General features: G+C 39.5%; 1 protein-coding gene across 4 annotated transcripts in view; it reads left to right on the forward strand.

Annotated features, from left to right (window-relative positions):
• The window catches only part of SSPN (sarcospan), a 112318-nt gene that overhangs the window by 71493 nt on the left and 22191 nt on the right, over positions 1–18634 (forward strand). The window contains exon 1 of one of the 4 annotated variants that reach the window (XM_007967988.3): positions 2806–3038. The exons of 2 other annotated variants lie outside the window; for them this stretch is intronic. Coding sequence is in view for 1 of the 2 variants with exons in the window: in XM_007967987.3 (XP_007966178.1) it covers positions 3176–3454 (279 nt within the window). In the remaining variant the exon portion in view is untranslated. One more of the 4 variants, XM_007967987.3, reaches the window with a different exon arrangement.

Genomic DNA, 18634 nt, shown 5'->3' on the forward strand with positions numbered 1-18634 from the left:
GATCTATTTTAGCCTTGATTACTCTCTATCACTATTTGACAGTAACTTTTCTTTGTTTTTACTTTCCGATATCAATTAAGTGAAAATGACATCCTCGTCACTATCAACTCATGGTGTTACCAAAGACCAGGCCTCCTTAAACACAGACTCAACCATGCTGTTGGGAAACTGAGCAGGTGTGAGTTTCCCTAGACCACCAAAGGCTGAAAATTGTAGTCTGCAGTTGTAATCAGACTAGAAGAATTTCAATACATCTGGGATGTTGTTCATTTACATTGCTTTCATTTGTAATGTGTCTCAGTGAGGCAATTAAAAGTAAGCTTTTTAAAAAAGAATATATGTACAACTGTTTTATAACTGTAAGCCACTAGTTGTGAAACTCAGAAGACAAATGTACAGCAATATCCTATTATCTTGTTTGACTATTTAAACTTACATATAATTTAAGGTTTTGAGGAAAAGGCTAAAAATGTTTCACTTCGAATTACATGGCAGTTTGGCAATATAGTCAGCAAATAGAGCTTGTATCTAGTTATAAACTAGTACTAATGGAATAATGGTCTCCTTTGGCCATTAAATATATATTATGGTGATGAATCAAGATATTTTTGTATAGTACTCATCTTTAGGTCTAAGTTTGTAATTAACTGTGTTATAGATACTATGCTACCCATGATAATTAAATTGTTTAAAATCACAATTTAAACAGTCTAGCCACTTGTTTGCCTATAGGCAATATACATACAGGAAATAATTAATAAAACAGTTAATCCTCTAGACCATTGGCTTTGGAGTTCACATCTGGTTCCACTTACCCCCATTCATAAGTAGGTTAGTGACTTTAATCCAATTACTTAATAATTCTGATACTCGAATTTTTTCATCTTTAAAAGTGGAAACTATAATTTTAAGGTGGTTATAAGGGGTGACAGTAAAATATGTAAAGCACCAGTCATGTGTTTGTTACAGAATACTCAGCAATAGGTAATTAATAACAACACATACTTGATTCCAGATAGTCAGTTGACTTTCTATAAATATTTACTGTATTTACATGGGAAAACCAAGCATTTTCTTGTTTTGTCATTTGGGTTCTTCTCAGTCAGGCCCAAGTCAGGTGGGTATCTTGGTATAATGCCTGGTTTTATTTGTCTGTTCACAATAGAAACCCCTTGTGGTGTGATGGCCTCAAAGCTGACCATAACTTTGCCTCAGCCACTCTGTTTCTCTGGTGAGAGTGAGTGCTGTTTCTACTGCCTCTGCATGGGACTGGGATGTGTGGTTTACATTCTGTTTTCTAAGCAAATGTATTTGTTCCATGAACCATTATTTTTCTCACTGGTCCAGAAGGAAGGCATAAGGAGAACATCGAAGATCATAAAATAAGTAAGGGTGAAGTACGTACTTTTTGTCTTCAGAGTTACTTTTGTGGGGACTTGGCAGTTTACAAAAAGAGCTGATGATGATTAGTTTCTAATTCTAAAGCAAACAGCAGGGAGTTGGACTTTCTTTAAATTTGCTGATAGCGAACAACCTAGGAGTAGCCTTTATCCTAACATCTTGGCAACGTCACTTATTTTTGAATCTAGCTTTCTGAATGTTACAATGACCATACCAAAGGAGATATAAATACCCCCAAAGTGATGGGACCATTTTTTAGTGGTTTCACTGAAATTCGCTCTAAGTGCTACTGAGTAGAGGTATGCGGGAATAAGAATAATCAGTTTTATTGATTTCTTCTGTGACTTTGGGCCAGGACCAAGTCTATTTTGAACATCTTTATATCTTAGCACATTGTAGGTGCTTTAAAAATAACTCTTAAATATTGACTGAGTAAAAGTGTCTGTCTCTAAGATGGACAATCCAATCCCCCTAAGCACTGTTGTGGAGATGAGTGAAGACTAACTAGGAGTCTTGCTTTGTCTCCCAGGCTGGAGTGCAGTGCCGTGATCACGGCTCACTACAACCTCTGCCTCCCGGGTTCAAGTGATTCTCCTGCCTCAGCCTCCCAAGTAGCTGGGACTGCAGGCGCATGTCACCATGCCTGGCTAATTTTTGTATTTTTAGTGGAGACGGGGTTTCACCATGTTGGCCAGGCTGGTCTTGAACTCTTGATCTTGTGATCCACCCACCTTGGCCTCCCAAAGTGCTGGGATTACAGGCATGAGCCATCGCGCGGCCAACAGAGCTTTTAAAAACAAATACACGTGAGAGGCCAGGTGCATGGTGGCTCTCGTCTGTAATCCCAGCACTTTGGGAAGCTGAAGTAGCAGAATCCCTTGAAACCAGGAGTTCAAGACCAGCTTGGACAACATAATGAGATGCCATCTCTATGAAAAAATAAAAAAAATTAGCCAGGTGTGTTGGCGATTGCCTGTAGTCCCAGCCACTTGGGAGACTGAGGAGAGAGATGCTGTTGAGTCGAGGAGTCCGAGGCTGCAGTGAGCTAGGATGGTGACACTGCACTCCAGCCTGGGCAACACAGTGAGCCCCTGTTTGGAAAATAATTAATAATGTATGTGAAAGAGAGTTCCCAATTAGAGAGTTCTAACATCTTTAGAAAGATTCAAAAACACCTAAATGAGAAAAATGTCTTTATTCATTTGTCAGCTGGATTATAGAAAGTAGGAAGAAAAGAGAGCCTGTGCCTCTGTAGGAAAGTAACAACGACTTAACTTCTGGAAATGACTTCGCAGCTTAGAGCCCAGCAATGCCTATTTTGGATTAAACTGTGTATTTATTAAGCTCAAACGATTTCAACATTCATCACGTTGCATTGCACCTCACAGAAAGCAAAACCAAAACAATCCTGGAGTTTTGAGTGAGGAAAACAGACACACCGCACTCTCACACGCGCGCACTCGCAGCCTGTCTAAAGTGCACAGGCTCAGGCCGCCAAGGGACCCGCGCCGGTTCCCGCGGGGGACCTGCAAACCCTGCCTAGGGCCCAGCAGGCGCTGCGTCCCGGTGCGTTGGCAGTTGGCGACCCCCCTCGAATCCCCCTCTGCTGCGGGCTCCCCGTGGCCTTTGGAGGCTCGGTGAGTCGGCTCCAAATGTTTTCCATATTTGTTCAGCCTCCATAATTCGAATACCAGGGCAGGCCGAGCCAGCCGTGCGCCGCGCTCCAGGGCCCAGGGCGCCGCACACGCACCCACCCACCCAGCCTCGCAGCGCCATGGGCAAGAACAAGCAGCCCCGCGGCCAGCAGAGGCAGGGGGGGCCGCCGGCCGCGGACGCCGCTGGGCCCGACGACATGGAGCCGAAGAAGGGCACGGGGGCCCCCAAAGAGTGCGGGGAGGAGGAGCCCCGGACCTGCTGCGGCTGCCGGTTCCCGCTGCTGCTCGCCCTGCTGCAGCTGGCCCTGGGCATCGCCGTGACCGTGGTGGGCTTCCTCATGGCGAGCATCAGCTCCTCCCTGCTAGTCAGGGACACTCCATTTTGGGCTGGGATCATTGTAAGCATCGAGTCTGTTTTGCCTAAGCGCGTTTGCCAAACAGGAATGCGAAGTCGCATGGTCGAGTTGAGACTAACCCAGCTGCATGTGCCCTTCCCCGGGTTCACTCCTCTAACTCGCGCTCTGCTTGCTGACTGATGCGTGGGGCACTGGGTTTTCCCGGGCGGGGCACGGCTGGACGCGATAGAACTCCTGCCCCTCTCCTGCTGACCGCTCCCAGAGCCTGCACGGGGCCTGACTCTGACGCTCTGGAGCGGGGGAGTTCATTTCAAAAGCTGCTTATTTTGGTCAGACTGAACAACCTCAGTAACAACAGCAGATTCATTCGGGCTTTTTCCTTATCCTATTACCAGACCCCACCCCTGTCCTTAAGCAAGTGGCAAAAAGTGAATTAAGTTCATCTAGTAAAAGCAGGAGAGGAGAGAAAGCCTGTACTTGGAGTTGCCACATTGAGTAGCATTCATTTTATGTTTTAAACTGAAGCTCCATTAGTAAGTTTCATGAACTGATGGGCTAAGGCAGGAAATGCGAATACAGCAAGCACAGCCTTGATCCACTGGAGTCTAAAGTGGGATAAACTCAGGGCGCTGGCCATGGCAGAAGTATATTTGGGACTCCCCTGATGGATGTACTGTTCTAAGTAGAACAGTACTCAGCTGTTGTGAGTGTTGAAACGTATAGCATACTTGGCTTGGTTAAATGAATTCTTTAATGTAAAACGGGTGCCACTTATTGAATACCTACTGTGTGCACGCCCTGCTAGAGGCCTTATATGTATTATTTCTAATCCCCACATCATCCTGATGGGATCGTTTTGATCATTCTCATTTCTCAAATGAGAGAACCCACGCCAGACTCACCCAGGGTCATGAGTGAGTAAAGCATTCAGCCATGCTGATTGCTTTTTATGCTAGACTCTATCTGCATTTTCCTCATTGAACCACGCTGCCACCACATTTGGTTTGTAACTTTCATATTATGTTATATTACAGTTATAGCTTATTAAACTCTTTCACATGCATTATTTCATTTGACCCATGAAACAACACTTTGAAGTGGGAATTGTTATTCCTTTTGGATGTGAGGAAATAGGCTAAGAGAAGTTAGATGACATTCTCAAGCCCAGAGATTGAATGTGGTCGAATCAGGAAAGACTAGAAATGACATTTTTGACTCCTAGTCTCATATTGCATCCTTACTGCTATTACTGACCACAGGAACTATACCTCACAAAACATCCCTCAAAATAATTTTGTATCATGGACAGACATTAGAGAGACCTGATATATATGCATTGATGGAGGTATTTCCTAATTAAGATTATTTGAATACACAAATTTTTGCATAGTAATTTAAAACTTTAATTTTTGTGCTAAGAATTCCCATGAAATTATCATGATTGGAGTTTTCTAAATCAAGTGATTTTAAAAATAGCTTTTCAGTAAGATATACTGGGTATTTCAGACACCTCAATGACTATCCACATACCCAGGGGGAAAAAATGTCTGGCCTTTAATGCCAGGGGAATTAAAACAAAGAATGAAGCTCTTTCATTCAATGTTTTTAAATATCATTTGCGAATGTGTTCCCCATCGTTTCTTTATTGCAACTTCAAGAAAGCTCAGCACCAAAGAGGTAAATTAGATAGAGAAAAAACTTATTTTAAGGTTTAAGGCATGAACATATGAACCATGCAGCCCAGAAATGTTATGAACTAAATCTCCTGGGGGAAATGATGTTCCTAATTGCCCTGGAAGCTCCCTGGGTGTTGCACAAAGGGCATTATATACAGCCAGGTCTCTGCTCTTTCTGGTTTTCTTTTTTATCATCTAGGATTCATTTGAAGTTTGCTCTCAGTACATAGCCCTCATGAAATCTGTCATCTTAGATTTTCTTTCAGCTGAGAAGCTATGTAGAGCAGAGCAGCTAGTAGAGATGTCCCGAGACTAGTGAGGAGGGTCTCTGAGAAGCCAGGCCAGGAGCAACTGTCATCCTAGCTGGGCCAGAATTTGGGCAATGTGTCACTGTCTCACACAGACACCACGGTCTGCTTGTCCTCACCACGCTGTCTGTGGTTGGTCACGGGGCACTCTTCCAAGCTTTCAGGGAAGGGAAAAGAAGCGAGGCAGATGGCGAAGTGCAGATGTGTACTCACACCTGGTGTTGAGCCCTAGCTCAGCCACTGTGTGCTGAATAACTTTGGGTTTTGGGGGGTTTTTTGGAGACAGAGACTTGTTCTGTCACCCAGGCTGGAGTGCTGTGGCATGATTTTGGCTCACTGCAACCTCCCTCTCCCAGGTTCAAGAGATTCTTGTGCTTCAGCCTCCTAAGTGGCTGGAATTACAGGCGTGTGCCGCCACACGTAACTTCTGTGCCGAATAATTTTGGACAAGTTACTTGACTTCTCTAGGTTTCCATTTCTTTACTAACCAAATCAGAATGATAATAATTCCTACCTTTTCGGGTTGCCTTGAGGATGAAATAAATTAATACATGTAAAGCACTTAAAATAGTGCCAACAAATGGCATGGTTCAATGAGTTAGCTTTACTTACCAGCTGCTTGGGAAGCAGTCACTGGTGGTGTCACTCTTCAGAGGAAAGGTGGCTTTATTTCATCTCTAGACTTGCAAAACTATCATTTTTGACTTGCTACATTTCCAAGACTAGTTTGAACCCTGAAGAAAATATCAGTTTGGCTGTCTTACCTTTCTCTGTTCTCAGCCAAGTCACTATTTAGCAATCGCAGTGGTATTTCATTGGTCCAGTACTTTCTGAATCTTTCTGGAGGTTTATAAAAAGGAACTTGGAGGAGAGTGGCCTCCTCAAGGTCATTTTTCCTTTGGGATATGCAGTGATTCAGGGCTGGTATATCCTGCTGGGTTATATCAGTTTTCCCTGTTCAGGAGCCCCACCAAACCAAAGCACTCCAAGCCCATCGCTGGGGCTGCTGAGTCACACTAGCCCCGGGATGTAGGCCGAAGTCAAGCTGAGGGAGGCACCCACGCCATCTACAACTTTCCATGTTCCACTCTTCCGTTTCCCTTTTTTCTGGTTGCCTCTTCTCATGTGGTTATCACTTAATTTTACAGGGGCCACTATCCCATTAACTTGGAATTTGGGGATTGCCATTTTCTTAACAGAACCTGGATATATGGGTAAATCCACTTAGGTGACTTTTCTTTGACCAATGCCTGACTGACTTGATGTATATTCAAGGTGTGGTTACAGACTAAAGAGGCCGTTGGTGATCTATGATCAGAAATTTATGTCCAGTGGAATTTTAGGAAAACAAATAGGTCATTTTTTATCTATCCATAAATGTGACTCCAATCCCCAGTCAAAAGATGACTGAAGTCTTTTTACTTTGATTACAAAAGATTACTGTAAGGGATGGGGGGAAACCCCAGAATGGAGTCACTATGGAGACTATGTAACTTGTAAAAGTGCTGTTCATGTCTTATAATTCTTTATAGATGGTTTGAGGGATGTAAGTCATACTGCAATGACAAAACAAAGTGAAATAGCAACTTTTGAGGATTCACTTGGCTGGGTACAGGGGATCCTAGGACAGATAAGTTTGTTCTGCATTTTATTCTGTTAATGGCTTTAGTAGCTAAGTCAGATGGGAATTCAAGTTTGCTCATTTTTCTGGAATTCTTATTGATGAAAAGTGTGTAAGGATTGAAGTAGTCTAAGGACTTTGAGGATTTTACTTCTCACTCAAATGAATACCGTTTTAGTTTAGGTAAAGCATTGCATGCTTAACCTTTTGTTTTCCCTTCTTCATTCAGTAACATCTGTGGAGGGTGTCTGCTGTGCTACGCATTGGCCTAAAAATAATGAATCAGCTACCTGGAGGAGATCTCCAGATCCTGATGGACACATGCCCTTATTATATCTGACAGTAATGAATACTTCCGATTAGAAAATTTAACCTACACAAATATTGTTAAGACCCATTTACCTTTCAAAGTATTCCACTTGCAGTGATTTATTTGCTTTGTCATCTCTACTCCAAAGTCAATTTAAGTGCAAACTCTTGCGTCTCATCCCCAGTGAAAATACTTAGTATTCAATATTCTCTTGGCCCTTGTAGGGAATATTCCCTTGGAAAGTAGGAATTTCTTTGCCTTATTGTGCTTTTTAACTTCCCCCACTCTCCCTCCATTGCTCCCATACCCCACTCAGTGGAATTAAAAACCCTGAGATAAATACCGTATTAATCAGATTGGAAAGTTTAAGGCAAGGGCTTAAAAGAAAGGGAAGAATATTTCTTTTATTTAATGCCATTCGTAAAACTCATCACACGAATCTGTAATGATTAAAAGTCCTGTCAAAAATTTCAGCAACAGCTTTCATATGTGAACTTATCCTAAGAAATTCAAGTTGCAGGTTTATTCAGGTTTTAAAAACTGATTTTAAGTCTTGCCTTAATGGAAGGGGAAATTGGGTGGTTATTTATTTTAAAGCAGAATATACCACGAAACTCACAAGTAGACATATGACATATAACAAATAACAAACAAATATGATTGTTATCCAGCTTTTATAAGTAGAGAAAGTAAGTTAATAATTTAGCTAAATGGTTTGATCATAGTTACAAAAAGTAACTAGAAGAGAGAAAGGTTTGGCATTAGGGTATGGGATAAACCCTCAAGTCAAGAAGCTAAATGTGGTGTTAACTTTCTATAGAGGTGTATTGACATTTGAAAATTTTAATCTGGAATTACATTTTTAGGCGTACACTGCATAGTAACAGATTATTCTTCATTTTGGGACTTTATTATGCTTCCAAAATATAGTGTAGCATCCCTGGTATCCCTGAGAAATAATTTTTATTATGGCAACTGCCACAGGATTGTTAGGAACTGAGGAGGGATAATCACATGGCCCATCTCCATCTCCACGGAATACATAGAACAATAATGACAGGAAAATTATCTTATAGGCATAGGAAGTTCTCATAGTAAGTATAAAAATGGAATGCAATTGAATTATTTTGGCAAAAGAAGTTAATTTTAATATATATGGAAATAAAATGGAATATTCAAGAATTTGGTGAGGCTGGGCACATTGTCTTACACCTGTAATCCTGGCACTTTGGGAGGCCAAGGTAGGCAAATTGCATGAGCTCAGGATTTTGAGACCAGCCTGGGCAACATGGCAAAATCCCATCTCTACCAAAAATACAAAAATTTAGCTGGGTGTGGTGGCACCTGCCTGTAGTCCCAGCTAATCGGGAGGCTGAGGTGGGAGGATCACTTGAGCTGGGGAGGCAGAGGTTGCAGTGAGCTGAGATTGCACCACTGCACTCCAGCCTGGGCAACAGAGTGAGACCCTGTAACCGGAAAAAAAAAAAAAAAAAAAAAGAAAGAAAGAAAGAATTTGGCGAAATGTTTCCTGAAAGAATTTCAGTAATAGAATAAAGAATAAGATAGGTTAAGATTGAGCAAAATCATTAGATGTTCAGGATCAGCAGGAGAATGTGTTTTCACCTCTGCTTACAGCCTTATACTAAGCCTAATATGCAAAGGCCAAGAGAGTGCTTATATAATGACAAAGTTGTCCCTAAATCTTCTTCTTTTTTTTTTTTTTTTGTTTGAAATAAGGAGGAGAAGAGGCAGGTTCTGATGTTTTTCAATCCTGTGTTGTGGATATATTCAACTCAGAAAGTTAATGTCTGGAAGCTTTTGAGATGTCAGTCATCATTTTGGATTTAATTTTTTGATAGAAATACTGACACATAGATTTTGGGATAATCAAATGAAAAATAAAATAATTCATTCTCTTACTTTAAGTAATATTCTCAGGGCCACTATATATTCCCTGACACATAATGGATAGTTAATAAATGTTGAATTGAAATCTATTTATTCCATACTTGCCATTATCAGAGCTTGTGTTTGAACATGCATATACCCATTTTTAAACTACAGTCATCCCTTAGTATCTGCAGGGGATTGGTTCTGGGACTCCTGATACCAAAATTCACAGATACTCAAGTCTCTGCTATAAACTGGTGTAGTATTTGCATATAATTTATGCACATCCTACCATATACTTTAAATCATTTCTAGATTACTTATAATACTTAATACAATGTAAATTCTATGTAAACAGTTGACATACTATATTATTTAGGGAATAATGACATGAGAAAGTCTGTACATGTTCAACACAGATGCAACCATCCTTTTTTTGTCCAAATGTTTTCGATCCGTGGTTGATTAAATTCATAGATATGGAACCCACTGATACAAAGGGCTGACTGTAGCTGTATATTCAAACACAGACAAATTTATTTATGACATTTAAGACAACTATGAGGTAATGGTAAGGAATGTGTTATTATTCCATTTTGGCTTCCGGATTCTAGAATAATTCAGAACATATTAACTTAGCATTACTTAGATTTTTTATTTCATGTTATAAAATGGCAGAACTCAGGAAGGTCATTTGACTTATTTTGCACTCTCCTAACTAGAATATAACGTATTAGGATTGATGTGACTGAATGCTAGATGTTGATATTACCACTCTCACCTTTTATGAAGAAAGCAATGGCATAGATTTCACTAATGTTTAGTCTAACAGTTGAATAGCTAAATTGCCAATATGACCTCCTCTTTCAATGTGGTCTGAGGAAATGGATGTTTTCTAGACTTGCTTTTGCCTTTAGCTGTATCTGAGACATTTCTATTAAGGGTGTTCTTTCACTGGATCCACTTGGTTGTACTGTGCCCCAAAGGGTTAATGATAACATTAAAAGGAAAGACACAGGTTATGTTGAAGAGTTCAGCATATATGTTTCTATGTTACTGTAGGACAGTGTATTAGTCTGTTCTCACACTGCTGTAAAGATACTACCTGAGACTGATTGATTTATAAAGAAAGGAAGTTTAATTGACTAACCATTCCACGTGACCGAGGAGGCCTCAGGAAACTTACAATCATGGCAGAAGGCAAAGGAGAAGAAAGTCATGTCTTATATGGCTGCAGGAGAGAAAGCACTGGGGAAACTGCCACTTATAAACCATTAGATCTCATGAGAACTCACTGACTACCATGAGAACAGCATAGGGGGAACCACCCCCATGATCAAACCAGCTTCCACCAGGTTCCCCCTCAACACGTGGGGATTACAATTCGAGAGAGATTTGGGTGGGCACACAGAACCAAGTCATATCAGACAGGAATGTAATCTAGTCATTAAACTTTAATTAGGTATAATTCACTGCAAAATGCAGTTCATTTTCAGGTCTTCCATCCTGGCAAACTAAGGAAGTACTGGTCAAAAAAAGTCCATCAAAATCCAGAGTTGGATGGGACCTCATGATGTCATAGTTTAACCTTCCAGTTATTATTTGCTGTGAATGTTCAAGTCTAGGTTTATCACGATGAGTTCATAAGCTTACGGTGAACTTCTTTTAAAAAAATAGATGCTGGGAACAGGCTTTACAGCATAAGCTATATAAAAACCTATTCCATAGGCACACCCTCTTTCAGATGGTTTGGATACAGTCTCAGATCTCTGTGTATTGAGATAAAACTTGGCAAGAGTAACTCTCAGATGCCTGAGTGAAGCAGCTCACTCCATCACCCTGGTTAATTTTAAAATTCATATGTGTACACCTACACATATGGCATTAACTAAAATACATTTTACTTTCTGTCTTAGTCGGCTCAGGCTGCTATAACCAGATACTGTAGACTGGGTGGCTTAAACAGCAAACATTCATTTTCTCACAGTTCTGGAGACTGGAAGTCCAAGATCAGGGTGTCAGCATGGTTATGGGCTGGGTAGGGTTCTCTTCCTGGCTTGCAGGCGGCTGCCTTCTTGCTGTGTGCTCACATGGTCTTTTCTCAGTTCATGCATGTGAAGAGAGGAAGAGATCTCTTTCTCCTCCTCTTCTGATGAATCCTGCAGTCCTGTTGGATTAGGACCCCATGCTTAAGATCTTATTTAGCCTTAATTACCTCCTAAAAGCCCTATCTTCAAATATAGTTACTTTTGAGGTTAGAGCTTCAACATATGAACTTAGGGGGACACAATTCAGTCCATAGCACTTCCGGTGAGGGTTATACATTTGCCCTTAAGAATCAGTGATTCTTAAGCTCGTTTCACAGCTTATTATTGAAAGCCCTACGGCTTTCTTGGAACAGCTAGAAGTCTGAGTGTTTCTGATGGGGATTCTGAGCCAGTAAACTGACACGTGGAGGTACGATGGGGTGGTGCGGCTCTGTGCTCATGCCAGTAGTGAGACATATGGAGGAGGTTGTTTTCATTGCATTTACAGGTTGCTTCTTTTGTCAAATTTCTGTAAAAATAAAATCAAGTAAATCTAGCTAGTGAATACAATTCTAAGGTTAACTTAGGCATTTCCTTTGCTACATTAACTCTTTAAGGCTTAGGAAACTCCATGCTGTAAATTCCTTCATTTCTTTATGCTCCAGGGAGTACCCTGATGTCAAGATGTAGCTTAAGGATGCTTTGGCTTCTGACGCAAAGGCGGCTGGCTGAGTGGTACGGTTGGGAAATGCTTATATGTTCAGCCATTGATCAAGCCTGCTGTCCTGTGGGGAGTAGTGATCGCACACTGTGGGCACCCCCTACCCTCCCTTTGAACCTTATGAGGTAATAGCCTTCAGTAGGTGCCTTCGCTCTTTGCTAGATCTTCACTTTGACACACATTTAAGGGCTTCTCATTGGATTCTGTTCACTCACTTAAGAAGTCCTGAGTTGGGCTCTGCTTTTCCTTCACTAAGTACTCTATTGCAGAAACCCAAGTCACCCAAGAGGGAAAGACCAGGGAAGATTAAAACATGCAGCCTTTTGTAACAATTGATCCAATCTCAGTTCCAAAACGAAAAGGCATGGCCACAATGGGATACTGTAAACTCTCCAGTTTGATTTTTGATCTTATTTAAAGTCAATGCTCTCTGACCTAATGTTGCTAGAGCCACAGTCCCCTCCTAATTATGAATTTCATAAATGTGAATGTTTCAGTACGGTGTTTCCCAGGGCTGGCAAAAGTCCAGTAAGTGACGGGACATTGGAAAGCAAACAGTTTGTTCACAAATGAGTGTTCTGAGATTCTGCTGAAGAAGTTCTGTTGGACCTGCTTCTAATCTTTGCAGAAATGAGCAACTCTCCCCTGGCTAGGAGTGCCATGGTACTGAGAGAAGTGGTGAGAAACCTGGAGGATGCGCTTTTAAGTGGCATCCCACTCAGTTGTTTTTAAAGCGTTAGATTCAGCATTCATTGTAAGGAGCAATTAAAAACCCCTTTTAGATATGTTATTATCAAGCCCTCTCTTTTGTATGGAAGATAATGACCGGAGACCAGAAAAGGGGGCGAGCGAGGGCTGCTAATGTGTTAACTAGACTTTGACAAAGGAGAGAATTTTAGCTTTATTACTAGGTGGGGAGAAAAACACTTCCTTGGCTGGCTTCCTTCTGAAGTATCAGGTGTGGCATGCATATCAGGCCATTAGCCTGATCTCACAGGCTTAGCCCCATCTCACATTTAGCTATGCCAGGAAAGCTATGAAGGAGGCATTTTCTAAGATAAGGGCAACAGCATTTCAGTCCTCATTAATTCTGTGGGAGGACGGAGGTGCTCTTCTCTCAGGGAGAAACTTGCAGGAGGACTGTGCCTACCTCAGGAAGACAGTGGGGCACCCAAGGCAGTGAAGAGGGCACACTGAGACTCCCTAAGGCAAATATATGATCATAAATGAGAAAGGATTTCTTCATGACTGCATACAGAATTCTGTGTACAGAATTTGAATCTTTTAGTTTATGAGTTACATGTTCAATAGGTTTATGTACTTCTCCCAGGCTCTTTGCTAGTCAGGTTCTGAAATAGAAGGACCAAACCCACACAGGTTGGCTTCATCTCATAATCTTTCCGTGAACAAGTAGCTTGAGAAGCCTCTTAAAGGGTTTTGGTGTGCATTAAGGGCTCGAGACCAACTAGGAATTTTTAAATGCACATAGGATGACCATGACTATTGTGTTATACAACCCTCAAGAAAGAATTCTTCTTCAGTCACCAAATCGTGTGCGTCACAAATTTTTCCACCTCAAGACCTCCCTGAAGCTTTGCTCCCCTTCTCTCTGTCCTCACACACACATCACAAAAAGCTCAGTGTCTGGCTAACCCGTGTTGCCATGGGAGGCGAGGGGGAAACGTGGGAGAGGCTGCAGGCTGCTTGGGGACACTGACCTCCTCATGTTGAAAAGGACAAAACACTTTCAAAGGAGAAGTAATATTATAATATCTATTACTTTATGTTCCCTTACACTGTTTTTCATAAAGTGCTCTCAATGAGAAAAGCCACTTGATAATATTTTTAAAGGTTGAACAAGATGGTTCTCTCATTTATACTCCCATTCAATATTACGTAATTCAGTTTATATTGATTTACTGTACAATTTCTATGCACCGTGCTATTTAATATGTTTATATTTATTGCACTATTAGACATATATGAACCCAGAAGTTTAATGTAGAATTATCTCTGCAGTCATTTCTAGAATGGGACCTAATTTGAGAACTGACTTAATTATGGCTAAGCAATGAAATCCAGCCCATGACTATGCCACTGGGGTAGGCTCAGTCCACATCAGCAAGATTCCTTTCCCTCTTCTGAGGGCTTGAAAAATCCTCAAGTGAAACAAATAAACTATAGATTGTTTATTTCTTCCCACAAATACTGTTTATAACAACTCTGCCTCTCCTGTTGATTCATGAGAAAGGCTGGAACACAATCTTTGATTCTCTTACATTCTTTGGAAATTGATTATTTTGCAAGAATAAGTATTTATAGAACTTGGTGATTAGTTTCTGGTAAGTCATCCCAAGAGTGAGTTAGGAGGTTGAGAAGAAACATATCAGAAGCCTATAAAAGGGTGCTTACTGGTGAAACAGAACCGTCTCACGCCTTAGCCACTCTCCCTCTGTATTTTCATACGCCAGGTATAGTGCCCCCAGGAGCTTAGTCCCTGGGTGAGGAAACACAGGTACAACGAACTGCAATTTAGTTTTAAACACAAAATGCCAAAGTGGTGCCTTAAACAATGTACTGTGCTAGCACAGAGAAGAACGTGATGAACCCTCAGGGTAAGATCAGAAAAGGAAAGGAGAGGGGGTTTGAAATTTGAGGAGTGGCTTCAGCTTAGGAGTATGGGTGGAATTCTGGCTCTACTAACAATGTAGAATCATTTTCCAAAAAATGTTTGGTAATGATTTTTAAATTTTCATTTCTGTATGAATTTGAACAAATGTCAGTAATTCCGTGCAATTCTATGATTTTTAAAATTATAAACATTTAAATTGCATAATAACATAGAAAATAATAAAATGCCCATTTATCCATTCCTAGCTTTGCTAAATTTAAATGTTTTGTAATAATTACTTTTTTTACTTTTTAAGAAGGAAAACACTATATCGCATTGAAGTCCCCTGTGTTTCGTTTGTTAATCAAATTCCCCTACCCCTCCCATCTTCCCCAGAGATATGTACTATCCTGAATTTGGTATTTTTTATGCCTAAGCCTGTTTTCATACTTGGAAAATATGTATATATCCATAACCAACACATCATATTTTAATTTTTATACAGATAGTATCCTATCATTTCTGCTCAACATCATTTTTGAGATTTATTTATAATAGTACACAGATACCATTCATTCATGTTTGCTGTACTGAATTTCACTGTTAGGAATATACAGCATTGGCCAGATACAGTGGCTAACACCTGTAATCCCAGCACTTTGGGAGGCCAAGGCGGGAGGATTGCTTGAGCCTAGGAGTTCAAGCCTGGGCAACATGGCAAAACCCTGTCTCTACAAAAAAATACAAAAATTAACTGGGTGTGGTGGCATGTGCCTGTTGTTCCAGTTACTCAGGAGGCTGAGGTGGGAGGATCATGTGAACCTGGGAGATTGAGACAGTGGTGAGCCATGATTGCACCACCGCACTTCAACCTGGGCAACAGAGCAAGACCCTGTTTAAAAAAAAACTGGTGGTGGGGGGATATATAACAGTTAATTTATGCATTCTCCTGTTGAAGATAATTTGTTTTTAAAAATGATTTTTTATTTTGCAATTACAGTGTTACAGTGGATATTCTTGTTTATGACTCCCTGTGCACATGTTTTAAAGTCTTATTAAGGCATATTCCTCAAAGTCAAATTGTTGGGTCATAAGATATAGGCATTGTCAAATTTCTAGATATTGCCAAGTCACTACCACAAATCCAAATTGAATTAACTTACACCTCACCTCTACCAATGGTAAATCAGTGTTCTTTACCTATCTTATTTGTGTGCAATGGTATCTTGTTTTAATTTGCATTTTGGGTTTACCAATGTTCAACTCCAGATAGTTGAACATATTTTATGTTTATTGGCCATTTTATTTTGTTTTCTATGATTTATTTATTCAAAAATATTTTCCATGGGTGGTTTGTTTCTTATTTATTTATAGGATTTGTTACTTTTGTTACTTAATCTTTGTGGTTTTAGGTACTACAAATATCTTTTTCTGGTTGGTATCATGTCTTTAATTTATGGTGTTTTTGTTATGAAAAAATATTTAATCTTAATATATTTATATTTATCAATTCCTTTTTTATGGGTTTGATATAGCTTAAAGAAATTTTTCCCTACTCCAAGGCCATAAAAATACTTTTCTATTCCATTTTCTAAAAATGTTAAAGGTTTGCTTTTGGGCATTCATGTCTTTATTATAAGTGGTTTAACTTTTTGCCATGATGTGAAAGGTCTATGTATTTTTTTCTCACATGGATTGATAATTGTTTTAGCACCATTTAATAAATAATTAGTCCTTTCCAAACTGATCTGTTACACTCATTTATCATCTGTCAAGTTTCCATATTAGATTTGCTTTGTGACTTTCCTTTGTTCTATTGTTTTATTTGGCTATCACTATGCCAATACGATTGTCTAAATTAAAATAATGCTATAATGCATCTTGTTATAAAGATGATAGGATAAGCAGCCCACTCCAATCCACCCTCCTTCATTTTATTCTTCTTCAAAATTTTCTTGGTGAATCTTAGCCATTTTCTCTTGCATATACACTTTAGAATGGGTTTTTCAAGTTCCAAGAAAATTACTTTTGGTAATTTCCTGGGATCTGTGCTTTCTATACATGACCAAAGATGATCTCACCATTTATTTGGGTCTTCTCTAATGTCTTTTATCTGGTCTTTTGATTATTGAGTTCGCTTTAATTGCTTTGTACTCAGTTCATGTGTTTTTCATATCAATTATTGGATATTTGATTAGACTTATTTTGTGACTAATTTTCATGAATGCTTGGAAAAAATGTGGATTCTCTCATTTTGGGGTTTAAGGTTCTATACTCGATTTTAAAATTAAGCTTGTTAGTCATGTTTTTTCAGCTTCTACATCATTACTGCTTCATCTAAAGGTTACTGAGAGATGTGAGTTAAATGTCCCAAAATTATGTGGTTTTATTTCTCCTTATAATTCTGCCCATTTTCATTTAACATTTTTAGTCCACTTAATAGCTACATACAAGTTAATGATTATAAAATGTTCCTCTGGTCCTAGGTTGACAGCTATTTTCTCTCAGTTTTTTGAAAATATTATCCTATTATCACTGGACTTCAGTTATTGCTGCTAAGACATTCGCCAAACATCTAATTGTTGTTCCTTTAGAGGAAATATGCCCCTTCTAGTTGCTTTACAGATTTTCTCTTTGTTTTTGGTTTCTATAGTATGTCTAAAAGTGGATTCAGCTTTTGTTAATCCTACTAGGGATTGGCTATGTTTCCTGAATCTAAGATTTTCGTGAATTCTGAAAAAATTTGAGCCTTTTTTTTCCTAATATTGTTTCTCCCTTCTCTTTGATCCATTTGCCTGGAATCGCTGTCAGATGTATATTTAGAATCTTCTTATTCTCCCTCCATATTTCTTATCCTGTCTAGTATGTTTCATCTCTCTTTATCTCTCTGTGCTGTATCTTGGGTTATTTTCTCAGATCTTCTGGTTCACTATTCCCTTCTTCATTTAGGTTTAATCTGCCTTTTACCTGTCCATTGAGTTCTTCCTTCCAGCAATTTTAATTTTTCATTTCTAGAACTCACTGATGTTGTTACTGATGTTATTTTCATATATTCCTGGTGCTTCAAAAATTGCCCTGTTCTTTATGTTTTCATTTCCTTCCTTCATGTCTTTAATTGTTTTGAATGTACTTTTTATAGGCTCTGTTCATTACTTCCATTATTTGGAATTCTTATAGCTCTAATTCTTTTTTTTAAATTATAGTTTAAGTTCTAGGGTACATGTGCACAGCGTGCAGGTTTGTTACATATGTATACATGTGCCATGTTGGTGTGCTGCATCCAGTAACTCATCATTTACATTAGGTATATCTCCTAATGCTATCCCTTCACCCTTCCCCCACCCCACGACAGGTCACGGTGTGTGATGTTCCCCTTCCTGTGTCCAAGTGTTCTCATTGTTCAACTTCCACCTATGAGTGAGAACTTGCGGTGTTTTTTTTTTTGGTCCTTGTGATAGTTTGCTGAGAATGATTGTTTCCGGCTTCATCCTTGTCCCTTCAAAGTGTGTGTGTGTGTGTGTGTATGTGTACATGTACATGCATGTAAGAGTTGGCCTTCACTAATAATTAATTCTTCAAGTGTTTGCTAATTTTGGTTTTTGAGTTCATCTTCCAAGAGGCTTAGGTATGATAACTTGGTATAGCCTATTTGAGAATACAACCCTTCCAGACGGGTTTGTCTTGCCATGTGTCCCAGTGGTGTTATAGGCCTAGAGCCACTTTGTTTTCTTAACTCACTTATTATGAAAAAGTTCAAGCATACACAAGAGCAGATACAATTGTATAATGAACCTCTATATTCTCATCACCCAGCCTCCATAACTATCAACTCATGCTCAATCTTATCTTATCTGTATGCTCCTATATTTCCTTCACACCCACACACTACAGACACTACACAGTGGATTATTTTGCACTAAATCCAAGACTTTTATATCATTTTATTTATAAATATTTTGCTATGTAAGTCAAAAGATGAAAACTAAAAAATAATCAATGTACTAATAATACACCTAACAAGTTAATTTCTTAATAGAATCAAACCACTGTTCAAATAT

Source organism: Chlorocebus sabaeus, chromosome 11 (assembly GCF_047675955.1).
Source record: "Chlorocebus sabaeus isolate Y175 chromosome 11, mChlSab1.0.hap1, whole genome shotgun sequence".
Classification (NCBI taxonomy): Eukaryota; Metazoa; Chordata; class Mammalia; order Primates; family Cercopithecidae; genus Chlorocebus; species Chlorocebus sabaeus.